Consider the following 12,358-nt stretch of genomic DNA (forward strand, 5'->3'; position numbering starts at 1 on the left):
AGTGCGGCTTCACTGCGAGCGTTTGCCTCCTGGATGTCTTACGAGTCTCCCGCTAAAACGTCTCCCGCCAAGCAGTCGCAATGGTCACCCGGTTGCTGCTTCGTGAAGGCAGTGGCTCGTAGTTCACAGGTTTGCCTTTGAGAAGTTCTATTTAACGCCTTGCTAACCCCCAACGTGCACTTCAACCGTTCTATAAACATACATTAATTTTGGCCAATCGGCTTCGGGTTCTTCGTTGTGGTGTCTGGTTGCGTGTCTAGCGATAAATATCCGGCCACGGCAACGACAACCAGTTGTTGTAGATAGCAGCAAGAGGTGGCGAGCTAAGGTCAATTCACTTTTCATTTTGCTATCCATTACAGGGGGCACCAGATTTTTGATTTCATGAATGCCCTTTTCTAGTATATTTCTAACCAGACTTGGAATTTGGTCCGATTTGATCCGTCCAACACGCTGTGGGAAACGCTCCATTATATTGATACTGTTGCAGCGGCGGCACCAAGTCTTTTCGACAGTTCAACCGTGTATGTGCTTTTAAAACTACTATATGTATATGAATCGTTGCTCTCAGCCTTCGTCAAGTCCAACTACGTCACCCTCACCATGACTCGAAACAATTGGGTCGGTACAGTTTTCTGATCGTCTCGCCACGCGCGATCGAACCGACTACGCCGTTTCCAGCAGCGGTCCCTCCTTCTTCGGTTCCTGCTTCCCCTTGATATTGACGATGCGCCTGCCGAAGATGCTGAGGTGGTATCCTGGCTCGAAGCGATCGGCAGCGTTCGTACGCACGAAGAAGAGCACCACGAAGCCAACCAGCACGATGATGAAGATGCGGTGCACGGTGTAGATGTACGCTTCGTGGATCTCCCAACCGTCCGCGATTTGGTTGCCATAGGTGTGGTTGAAGGTGATGCCTCCAACGACGCCGCCAATCGACCACGCTGTCAGTATCAGCCCGTGCATGGCGCCAATGTTGAACGCGCCAAACATATCGGTCAGGAATGCTGGAATGGTGCCGAATCCACCGCCATAGCTCCCAGTCAGGATGAATACTTCGGCCACGAACGCCGAGTAGTTGTTGTTGCGCATGAGGATCGGGATCGTGCCGAGGATAACCGCCTGCGACGCCAGCGCGTAGAAGTACAAGCACTTGCGCGCAAAGGCGTGCTCGACGTTAAATTTGCGCACGATGACATCCGACAGCAGCGGGAACACCAACCGCCCGCAGCAGTTGAAGACGCCGTTGACAGACACGATGTCGGAGGCTTGGTCGGCCGACTTGTTGAATATGTCTGTGCACATGCTCGAGAGTTTGGACAGCACGATGAGGCCGTAGAGCTGGTTGCCGAAGAACATGATGTACATACACAAGAAGTCCGGCGTCTTGATGGCGTCGATCAGCGTGAGTTTGCGTACCAACGTGCTTGTGGCCGTCGTAGGCTCCACGATATCCTGAACATCTTGGGCCGTAGGTGTCGTGATGGATTCGTACTCGTGTGCCGACAGCACGCTGGTCTTCTCGCCGCGGTGGCTGAGTTCGTCGGCCTCGTCGACTGCTTCGCCGTGGATGTTCAATCCGCTGACGACGAATTCGTGATGCGGCGAGCGAAGCACAATGGCGCACACGTACATGGCGAAGGCCATGACGCAGCCGATCAAGATGAATGTGGACGAAAGCCCCACGGCGTCGATGCAGGGGAGGTAGACCTTGGCCCACACAACCGACCCAGCTCCGTAGCCGCCCACGGCAAAGCCTGCGGCCGTTCCACGGTAGTCAGGAAACCACTTCTGCAGCGCCGACACAGGTGAAATGTAACAGAGACCCATGCCAAAGCCGCAGAAGATACCGTAGCCTATGTAGATGGCGGCGATGGCCTTGTAGTGTACTCCGATGGCAACGATGATGTTGCCTATGAGGAACGACGACGTGCCGAGTACGACACCGGCGCGCGGGCCGTGACGCTCGATCCACGGACCCATGATCGCTGTTGTTGTACCGAAGACGCCCACCGCGATGTAGAACGAGTTGACGGCGCGGCCGGCCTTGTTGTCGTCGTACACGTGCAGGTCGATAGGCTTGTTGAAGACGGACCATGAGTAGAGCGAGCCAATGCAGAACTGCACCAGGAAGCTGGCGAAGAAAAGGTACCATCTCGTGAAGCGCAGCCATGGTAGCGAGAAGTAGCGGTTGTGTCCGAGGTAGAAGGTGATGAGCCACTCCTCGGCCGCGTCCTGCTCGGCCGTGCGGTGCTTGGGTGGGACCGTCCAGTGGCCGGCGATCGCGTCCTGTGTAGCGCGTATACACGTCTTCTTGGGCGCCGAGTCGATGGTTGAGGGGTCTTCCACGCCCATGGTGAGAGCTTAACGACGAGAGGTGGTGGAACGGGGTGGCGGGCTGTGACTTGCGGGGGAGCGAGCCAATTGAGCTATGAGCGGAGCTTGGCGGGGCGAAAACTTCGTTGGCGCCCACAGTGAGCAGCCAAGAGCGAACATCGAGCGATCCCGGCGGATGCTGCAGTCAATGGCTTGGGCTTTTTTTTCGGGCGGTGACTTCAACGTGATCCAACTTCAACGAGATCGAGGCGACATAATTTGCGTTTCTCGAGATGTCGGACTTGGAAAAGCATATCTGGATGAATTCGATAGGAACAAATTTGCGAACTATGCCTGTTCTGTATGTGGTTGCACCTCTAGGAGGTTTGGCCGGTGATTAACACTGGGCGCGGTAATGCGCAGATTAATGCGAGTTGAAGGCACATGCGCCGCCGACACTGACACCGACACCGGTCAAGATCACGTATATGCAGGTGCAGGGCGTACGCTGTGTGCGCGGATTCGTAGATAGCTGCTGTTGGTTTGTAGTCTATCGGCAGAAAGACCGATGCCGCTCACTTCTAGGAGGCTGGGACTCGCAGCTATTTCTTCGCTGTGTGGCTCTGTTTCCAATTAAAAGGGTTAAACAGCAACAACTACAGTGACTGCGAGGAGATGGGCCGTCAACACCACCGGCGTGCGGGTCTTGCGCGTCGGGCGATGTCGCCGCCGATATCCGAGTCGTGCCACTGCAAGCGACGGTATCCACCTCGTCGAGTCGAGCCCAGTATTTTTTGGCGCGCTAGCACGACGGTCAGCACAGAGCCTCCGCTTAAGAGCGACATGGTGCAGCACCCGCCGAGTTCTCCGGCGGCTGTGGCAATGCACACACAAAACGTCAAGGTTCGCGAAGTCGTCGCAGCGGATGTGATGTAGTCGAAACTTGGGCTCTCTTGTACTCTAGACCGGCTACTCACTTCATGGCCACTCCTTGTTGAATGCAATTGTTAGTTTGACGGGTCGCCCCATAAACTTCACCTTGAAGCCGTCCCGTAAGTCGTCGTACCACAACAAATATAAATTTCGTGCCCCGTAATAAATTACGAAACCAGTAATATATGACGCAGTGCGTTACAGCGGACTTCTCCGCTTGGCGGTGCCGCGCTATGGCACATGATCACTTCCACTGCTGTTTGACACGACACCCTTGGTGACTCAAACCGGTCAACGAAAATGCTCATACACGGAAACGCAAGGTACTGAGCGGCCTCCGCATCCGTTTAACATGCGGCTGTCGCCCCGCCATCGAAGGTGCACCCGAGTCGAAGCTCTTCGCGCTGCAGGCTGCAATTTCCAGCACCACTTCGCCATCGTTGGAACGTGGATGCGAACACACAATTTACACCCGCCCTCCTGATAACCGGACACAACCACCCTGTATTTGGGGGGTTCGTAGCAAACGCCCACCGATCGCCCCGTTGCGGTGGAGTTCCGGTCAGATGGCTGCGCCTTGAAGCTGTGTCAACGCTGAGCGAGCGAACGGCCAACGCCGGACAAGAGACCCCACCACGCATCTTGACAACTTCAACGAAAAGCTTCAGAGGGCACATGCTACAAACGATCAATTCATGTACTTCCAGTCGGTAACCTCATAAACTACTACATGTACTAACGAACATGTCTTCTTCTTCATCATCATCGTCATTTTCTCCTTTGCCGCCGGCGCCTCCTGTCTTCTTACGCCTCGCTCTGCAGCAGGTCCTCCTTGTTCGAGGCCGTGTCCTTGGGCTTGATGCTGATCACGCGCTTGCCGAAGAGACTGTAGTGGTAGCCCTTCTCGAACCGGTCGCGCGGGTTCGTGCGCACCATGAAGATGAAGATGCCCGTGACGCACACCACGATGAGGATCTTGTAGATACCGTCCACGTACGCGTTCACGGGCGAGTCTCCGTCCCTGATGGCCGCGTTGTACTTGGCGTTGAAGCTCAGGCCGCCGGCCACGCCGCCCAGCGACCACGCCGTGAGGATGAAGCCGTGCATGGCGCCGATGTTGAAGGCGCCGAACATGTCCGTCAGGAAGCACGGGATCGTGCCGAAGCCGCCGCCGTACGACAGCGTGAGCAGGAACACCAGCACCACGAACGCCGTGTAGCTCTCGTTGCGGATCAGCGTCGGGAAGATGGCGATGATCGTGATCTGCGAGACCAAGCCGTAGTAGAAGAGGCACTTGCGGCCGAAGGCGTGCTCGACGTTGAATCTGCGCACGATCACATCCGAGATGAGAGGGAAGAGCAGGCGCCCCACGCAGTTGAACGCGCCGTTGATGGACACGATGTCGGCGCCCTCGTTGGCCGTCTTGCCGAACAGCGTCGTGCACATGGTGGACAGCTTGGACAGCACGATGAGCCCGTAGAGCTGGTTGCCGAAGAACATGATGTACAGGAAGATGAAGTCGGGCGACGTGATGGCCTGGATCAGCGTCATCTTCTTCACCTGCGAGTTGGTGTCGTGCGAGTTGGGGTCCACCATGGCCTCCATCTCCTTGGCCGTCGGCGTCATGATGGACTCGTACTCGTGCGCCGACATGACGCTGATCTTCTCGCCGCGCTGGAACGACTCCTCCGCCTCGCGCACCGCTTCCCCATGCATGTTGAGACCACCCACGTGGAACGTAGCGTGCGGGGTGCGCAGACACACCGCGCAGCAGGTGAGGATGAAGGCGAAGACGCATCCAATGACGATGAACAAGTCCGGCACGCTCGTGGAGTCGATGATAGGCAGGTAGGCTTTGCCCCACACCACCGAACCAGCACCGTAGCCACCCACCGCGAACCCCGCAGCAGCGCCGCGGTAATCCGGGAACCACTTCTGCAGCGCCGACACCGGCGAAATGTAGCAGAGACCGCTGCCGAAGCCGCAGAACAAACCGTAGCCCACGTACAGACCGGCGATCGACTTGGCGTGCAGCGAGATGCAGCTGACGACGCACCCGATGAGGAACGACGTGGCGCCGAGCATCACGCCGTACCGCGGACCGTTGCGCTCGATCCAAGGACCCATGATGGCCGTCGAGGTGCCGAACACGCCGACGGCGATGTAGAAGGCGTTGACGGCCATGCCCTTGGTCTTGTCGTTGTAGATGAGCAGGTCGATGGGGTTGTTGAGCACCGACCACGAGTAGAGCGAGCCGATGCAGAACTGCACCATGAAGCTCGCGAAGAAGAGGTACCAGCGGTTGAACTTGATCCACGGCAGCGTCATGTACTTGCCAAAGAGGTAGACGGTGAGCAGGTATTCCTCGGCCGCGTCCTGCTCCTCGGAGCGGTGTTTGTCTGGCACCGTCCAGTGCTTGACGAGTACGCCCGTGACCTTGTCACCGCAGGTTTTGGCGGGGGGCGTCACTTGCTGCACGGACGCATCGGTCATCGTGGGTGGGAGGTGGAGAAGTGGTGCAGGAGACCGAAGATGCAGGAGCTGGAGCAAGTGCGCGCGACGCCGCCAATTGAGGAATGAGAGAGCGAGTGAGGAAGGTGCTGCTCGCTTCGAGTGAGAGCTGCAGCCTGTGCTGTGCGGTGGTGGTCTCGGTCCTCTGTGGAAGGGACGCAGGTTGAAGCGACATAGCGACCCCGTTTCTGCGGGGCGGCGAGCGACGGAGCTTTGATGCACGAGAGACTCGCCGTTTAACAGGTCAGCCCCTTGCGTGTCAGGCGATGGCAGCTCGTTCGGATGGAAATCAGAGCGTCAAGTTGATGGCAACGCCGATAGGTGCCGGGGTGCGGGACGTCGCGCGATTAACCATGGATATCCTGCGTTAATTTGCTGCGACGCGGTGGTGCTGCTGGCGCGCAAGGCAACATGCACGGCTGCTGACTAGCGGCTGCCGACTAGTGTCGACTAGCGCTACGGGAGATTATTTGCGTTGTTATTTGACCCTTTGAGCCGGGAGTCTCCGTACTCTGAAGCTCAGCTCTGAAGCTGCGATGGTATCCGCAGCAGCTAATAACAGCAGCTAATAACGCGCCGCCTGATGTGCCGTCGAGGCCATCTCAGCTGAACGCGAAGTGCGTTCGGTCCCGAGGGTGGTGGTTGAAGTTGTAGGCGAGCAGAGTCTGCTGGCGCGTTGTCTTTGCCGCTCGCCATTGGAATTTCTTCATCGAATCAGCCTCTAGTAGAGGCCCTCGACTACGAGCTGACCGTCAGCCTGTCGGCGCTACCTTCATGTGGTGGGCATCGGTTGAGGTGGATACGACTAGAAATGGGGTGGGGCGACCGTAAGACGTCAAGCAGTGCCAAGACTCAGCTAGCCGCAGCAACTTGCTGCCAGCAACACTGTGGCGCCATCATCGACAACAAACGCGGCCGACGTAGCCGCTACTCATCCCTGCTTGAAGTTGACCCGTTCGGCGATCTAAGCTCGATCAACGAAAGCACCTTGCGTGTCGGCCGATGTCAGTCTTGAACCTGCCATACCGTACGCAGAGTCTGCGGCAGACCGCTGTTAAACCGAGCCGTGGAGCCGACGTGCCTCGCTGCGCCGCTGTCCCAAGCAGAATCAGTCGAGTCGACGGCCGCAACGTCGACCGCTCGACAAGGTCCTCGATTCTACTGTGAAGCCGGCCTCAAGTGGGTATGGTAGGTGAGAGATCTCTCCGTCCTTGAGCCTGCGCGGCGGACTGCGTGCTCGGAGCGGCACTGCTCGCAATCGTGTTGAGGGATACGTTCCCTCGAGCTGAGTCGACCGCAGTTGACGGCTCGCTGCAGCTCCATCCATTACGGGTTTAAAGCATCCGGAGCCCTGTTGAAGTTCGTCTGCAAGCCCAACACAGGTTGTTCACAGATCCCGGAGCTGGTCGAGAGAGAGCTTGGGGTGGGCTTCACCTCGTCCGTGGCTTTGTGCTCCATGCCCTGAGCGTTCTGCCTGCGTCGGGCTGTCGCGCTCGAGTATTTTTGTCGTGCCTGATAGCACGGGAACCGACACAGTGAAAAGTCAAGACCCCACAGAGCTATGGAGCTGACCGCTGGCGTCATTAAGCGCCGAAGCGGTCACTACGATGTGAGTTTGGTGGCGTTGCTGGACGTCTCGCGGATGCGAATCCGGTATCTGTCCCAGCTGGAGTCATGTTCGAACCTGCTCGAGCTCAACTTGGCCCACAATGAGGTATGCTTGTCTCCCTGGAAATGATAATCATCTTACAGCTACTGACAAATATGAACCTCAGCTGCGCTCGTTGGAAGGGTTCCCCTCGCTACCATTGCTGCGCTGTCTTCACATTTCTAATAACCAGCTCACTTCACTCGGTTCGTGGACAAAGAGGTCGGGTGTTCTTGTAAAACGCTTGATACCGTGCTAAGTTGTGTGTTTGTATCGTAACCTACAGATTGCCTACCACGTTTGCCTCTGTTAGAAGAGCTTATAGTTGCGGTAAGGATCATGTGCGCCATAAGGCATACAATTTTACTCACTCATTTTCCTCGTGGCCAACAGAACAACCAGATTCGAAGTATCGACTTCACTGATTTGTCGACAAAGGTACACGTTGAAGTGTATAATATGTTGACCAGAAAACCTTGCTTACTTATTACCTTTTTTCCATGAAGCTACCAAGTCTTCGAGTTCTCGACTTCAGTGGCAATCCCGTGGATAGCAGTGCTGCGGCCAAAGCATCGAAAGCGTTTCCCGACCTGTTCATTCTGAACGGCGAAGCACTCACACTCACACATCTTTTGGAAGAAATTTCAGCTGACGACTTTGGAAAGCTCTCTAGTACATCAGATGACGATGGCTGTTCGTCAGTCGATTTCACTGATGATCACGAGTTTGATTCGACGGAGGATGACGACATTGGAGTGAAGCAGTTCATCAGCGAGAGTACCCGGAATCTGCAAGGTCAGTGTGGCTTGGTGCTGGTTGTCAGCCCTGGAATCTCTACTGACACCAGCCTTTTGGTCAACTCTGTGCAGAATTACTGCAGCGGTGCAAGGCAACAGTGGATGCTGCCGAAGCAGAAGTTGTATTTCCAGCGCCACCATCCGCAAGCTCATAGACCGTAATTCAGCACGCAAAAAGATGAGGGTTCACTTTCTGACGGCAATATCAACACCATAAAGCAGAAAAATAATGGGAGTCGTAGTTGCATCACTTGTTCTTGGTCGGCATGTAGAAACGTTTTTTTTTTTTGCCATCACACGCGCCGCAGCATGTCTTCCTCGCTAGTCGCCGTGGCCTCCCCGGCGGGCCCTGCTGGGTCGAAGATGGATTTGCGGCATGTCGGGCACGTCGAATTCACGAGCAGCCACTCGTCCACGCAGTCTTTGTGGAAGTGGTGCGCGCACGGCAACACGCGCAGAGACTGCGACGGCTCGTAGTCGTTCAGACAGATACAGCAGCACGCGTCCTCGGGCGGGAACATGTTGGCCGCGTACGTCTTGGTCTCTAACCGGTCGATGATCTGGCACAAAATACAAAAAGAGAAGAGCAATGTAAGCACCTTCGCCCAGTGCAAAATACAATAAACAACAGCAATGAAAGCTCACCTCCTTGGTGGCGCCCTTGCCCCGCATGGGGTCCTGCAACCTGCTGAGCAGGCGGATGACGCAGGGCAGGCAGAAGCAGAGCACGGGCAGCAGCGCCAGCAGCAGCAGGCAGGGCAGGAAGATCTTGGCGTACGAGATGACGATCATCCAGAGCGCCAACTGGTACATGGCGGACCCGTCGTCGCAGCGCGCGCCGTCGCTGATGACCCACATGTTGCCCACGAGGAACCAGAAGAGGCCGGCCAGGTCCAGCCCGTACTTGAGCTGGCTGAGCGGCGCCATGTAGTGCTCGCGCAGGCGGATGGCGCCGTTGCTGCGTGCGCCGTTGAGGTAGTAGAGCGTCCACTCGAGCAGCAGCGTGAGCGCCAGGTGCACCGTGTGCAGCAGCACCCACACCTGGATGCGGTAGCACAGCGTCTCGCTCTGCCAGTGCAGCGCCAGGACGGTCACGGCCGCCGCCACCTGCGGCACGTTCACGAGCGAGATGGCCCACATGATGAGCCGCGAGTTGCGGGCGTCGCGCGCCTCCTGCACGCTGCTGTTGAGCACGTTGAGCCGCACGGCGTGGGCCTCGTCGGGCGCGGCGGGCCCGCTGCCCACGCCGGCGGAGGCCAGCAGCCGCGCGCGCGAGGGCGACGCCAGCGAGCTGCTGCTCGGGCCGGGGGCGCGCAGCGCGACGCTCTCTTCGTTGCTGGGCATGGGCGGCGCGGAGGTCTCGGGCATGCAGCGACTTATCGTCTGGAACTCCCTTTTATATCTGAGTTTCGAGTTCGAGTTTTTTTTTTTTTTGCAGAGGTTTTGGCCAATGGGCGGAGGGCGTTTTAGTAGCGGAGCCCTTGAATAGCTGCGGTTGTGGCGACTTGTACACTGGGCGACTAACCTTGGCGAGGCATTCTTAGCGCGAGGCGAGATTCGGGAGCACAGGGCGAGCGAATCTGCTGCGGAGGTGAGGACGCTGCCGAAGACTTGGCGCGGATGCGGGTTTGAGCGCTCGGTGTCATGACAGTGCACGGTTGTCGAGACGCAAGGCAACTTCAAGTTGCGAGTGTAGCCATGTCTATAACGTCATGCAAATTGGTTGACAAGAAAGTTGCCTTTGTAGACGCAAAGCCGTACACGTATCCAAAGGTGATGCCTCGTCACATGCTGAAGGAACGTCTACCTATCACGGCAAGAATAGCCAAGCACACAGGTTGATCGACAATTCAGTTCATTTAAGCCAGTTTTATATTTTCATCGACGACGTCACGCACAAACAAGAAGTCCAAAAGCTACGTCGCGTCCTGCCGCTCGATACGATTTGCGGGCTGACTGTTTCGTCTACAGTGTGCAAGTCTTGACGCGTTTCTGCGTCAACTGTCCTCGCCTCTTACACGAGGAAGAGCAGCAAGGTGTCGACTAGCGAAGCGCCCGAGGAGCTGGCGGTCACGCGCTTGCGCTTCTTGAACAGCAGCTGAGTCGGTCCCTGGATCGCTCCGAGCTCAGCGCGCACTTGCTCGAACGACAAGTGCTGCAGGTCCTTCTGGCCGATGGCCATGAGCAGGTCGTCCGGCGTGGCGTTCTCCAGACCGGGGGCGGACTTGGGGTCCGTCACGTTGCGAATCGCCACGGTGTAGCCGTTGGTTCGGTTCGTCTTGTCATTGCTCTTGTTGAGACCCTTGTCGTCCTGCGTGCAGTCGCGCAGCTGCAGGCCAACCGCGCCGCCACTGTACATGACGGTGTAGAAACCTCGGTCATCTGCACTCGATCCGGAGTGAGGTCTGCCATCGTTCGAGGCGGTCGATCCGGCGTGAGATCTGCCGCCATTCGACGCGGTGGATCCAGCATGAGCCCTGCCGCCGTTCGACGCCGTGGAACTAGCGTGACCCCTGCCATCGGGAATCGGTTTGTCGATGCGGAAGCTCTGGCGCATCGAGATCGGGATCTGCTTGCGCGGCGGGGGCACGCCCGCTCTGGAGCGCGAGAAGGGGCGAGTCTGCGGTCGCATGCGGAACGGCGGCCTCAGGATGTCCGTGGCTTCTTCGTCTCTGTCGCCCGTGGACGAGGTCGCATTGGGGCGCGAGATCGGCGCCAGGGGCTTCGACGGGAAGAGCAGGTTGTCGTCTTCCGAGCCCGACGAGTCCGACGCCGTCTCTTCCACCAGCCTGGCGAAGGTCAGACGGCAGGGCCGCGGGAACTGGCGCAGCGTCTGGATGATGTCCTCGAAGCGCATTTCGTCGAGACGCGTCACCTCGCCGTTGTCGCTGTCGGGGGCGATGGCGACCAGCACGTCGCCGAGCACGGGCTTGAGGCTCTGGAACGCTGGCGAGATTTTGTTGGGGTCGATGGCCGTGATGGCGGCGTGCAGCGAGCACGGGTCCATGGCGAGCGACACGCCCAGCGGCGCCTGCGGCGCCCAGCAGAAGACGTAGCTGTGCGCCACGTCGGACTCGTCCACCTTGGGCGGGGTCTCCTTCTCGCGCGACTGGAAGCGCAGCGTGACCGGCAGCTTGGCGCGCCGCAGCACCGTCACCAGCTGGTCGAAGGCCGTGACGGGCTGCAAGCCGTCGGGCTGGTCAGGCTGCTGCAGGTCGAAGGCCACGAGCACGTCGCCCACGGCCAGCGGGGACGCCAGCACGGCGGGGCAGGCGTTGGGCGGCACCTGGCACACCACCGGCTGGTCGTTCAGATTGGGCGTGAAGCGCAGGCCCAGCGCGTCCTGGCGCCACACCACGTCGAAGTGGTCGGCCATCGGGGAGGCGGGGCGGGGAGGGCGCGGGCGGAGCGGGAGGGGTCCTCTTGCGAAGTGATCACACCGAGCCCACGGCACCAAAACGCGATACTGTTTGTAACGGGCGGATGCAATGCCCATCTAAAACAATTGGGCCGCTATGTTCGCGCGGAACTGCCGGAACGCATACATGTGTGGGGCACACGGGGCTTATCCCGCACTGGTTCAGTAAGACGAAGCCAAGCGGCAGACAGGCGGTACTTTCAGCCTGTCTTACGGCATGCACTTTGCCTGGAAAATCCACTCGCAGTCGCGAATGAGGAGGCTTCGGAGCGAGGTGGTGGACCAATGCGCGCCGTTTCCAAGTGAAAGTTGAAACTTTCAATTCGAGGCCATCCACCGCAGGGAGTGGTCGAGGCTGTCCCGGGCGTTAGTGGCTTGGGCGAGCTCGCCTTGGTCGATAGGCGATGGCATGTACAGCAGTTCTTTGGTGGTGCGGACTGCCCTCCGTACCGTACACGGAAATAAGCAAGCAACGACCAGCAGCGTAGCCGCTGCGATCAGCAACTCTGGCGACGATGTACAGCAGGCAACGCCAGCCACGTTCGCCCAGGCCATCTGTCTGGAGTTGCGTGTAGACGCAAAAAGACAAGCCCCACACAGTGTACGAGGCGGCGACTCGATCACTCACTCACTGTATGGAGCGAAGTTCTGTGGTGTCAATTGCCCAGGTTCATATGGGGAGTCCTGGTCGCCAAAGACTCTTGTTTGGCGTCTGGTATCACCTCCACACGATAC

General features: G+C 58.1%; 5 protein-coding genes across 5 annotated transcripts; 1 reads left to right on the top strand and 4 right to left on the bottom strand.

Annotated features, from left to right (window-relative positions):
* Positions 1 to 666: 666 nt before the first annotated feature.
* On the bottom strand, positions 667 to 2,355 carry IUM83_11966 (Major Facilitator Superfamily (MFS); the record flags this gene model as incomplete). The annotated part of the gene is made up of 1 exon (XM_067936561.1): positions 667 to 2,355. The coding sequence occupies one exon, from the start codon at positions 2,353 to 2,355 to the stop codon at positions 667 to 669; it is 1,689 nt and encodes a 562-aa protein (XP_067792226.1).
* A 1,698-nt stretch (positions 2,356 to 4,053) lies between these two features.
* On the bottom strand, positions 4,054 to 5,742 carry IUM83_11967 (Major Facilitator Superfamily (MFS); the record flags this gene model as incomplete). Its single annotated transcript, XM_067936562.1, has 1 exon — positions 4,054 to 5,742. The coding sequence occupies one exon, from the start codon at positions 5,740 to 5,742 to the stop codon at positions 4,054 to 4,056; it is 1,689 nt and encodes a 562-aa protein (XP_067792225.1).
* A 1,579-nt stretch (positions 5,743 to 7,321) lies between these two features.
* IUM83_11968 (leucine-rich repeat-containing protein 61) lies at positions 7,322 to 8,360 on the top strand (the record flags this gene model as incomplete). Its single annotated transcript, XM_067936563.1, has 6 exons — positions 7,322 to 7,474; positions 7,536 to 7,614; positions 7,695 to 7,738; positions 7,802 to 7,846; positions 7,915 to 8,203; positions 8,278 to 8,360. 6 exons carry the CDS (start codon positions 7,322 to 7,324, stop codon positions 8,358 to 8,360), a joined length of 693 nt encoding a protein of 230 aa, XP_067792056.1.
* Positions 8,361 to 8,498: 138 nt separating this feature from the next.
* On the bottom strand, positions 8,499 to 9,573 carry IUM83_11969 (uncharacterized protein; the record flags this gene model as incomplete). Its single annotated transcript, XM_067936564.1, has 2 exons — positions 8,499 to 8,765; positions 8,851 to 9,573. 2 exons carry the CDS (start codon positions 9,571 to 9,573, stop codon positions 8,499 to 8,501), a joined length of 990 nt encoding a protein of 329 aa, XP_067792055.1.
* A 646-nt stretch (positions 9,574 to 10,219) lies between these two features.
* IUM83_11970 (Myosin-like protein) lies at positions 10,220 to 11,581 on the bottom strand (the record flags this gene model as incomplete). Its single annotated transcript, XM_067936565.1, has 1 exon — positions 10,220 to 11,581. The coding sequence occupies one exon, from the start codon at positions 11,579 to 11,581 to the stop codon at positions 10,220 to 10,222; it is 1,362 nt and encodes a 453-aa protein (XP_067792123.1).
* Positions 11,582 to 12,358: the final 777 nt, after the last annotated feature.

The sequence above is a fragment of the Phytophthora cinnamomi genome (assembly GCF_018691715.1).
Source record: "Phytophthora cinnamomi strain GKB4 chromosome Unknown Contig37, whole genome shotgun sequence".
NCBI classification, from domain to species: domain Eukaryota; phylum Oomycota; class Peronosporomycetes; order Peronosporales; family Peronosporaceae; genus Phytophthora; species Phytophthora cinnamomi.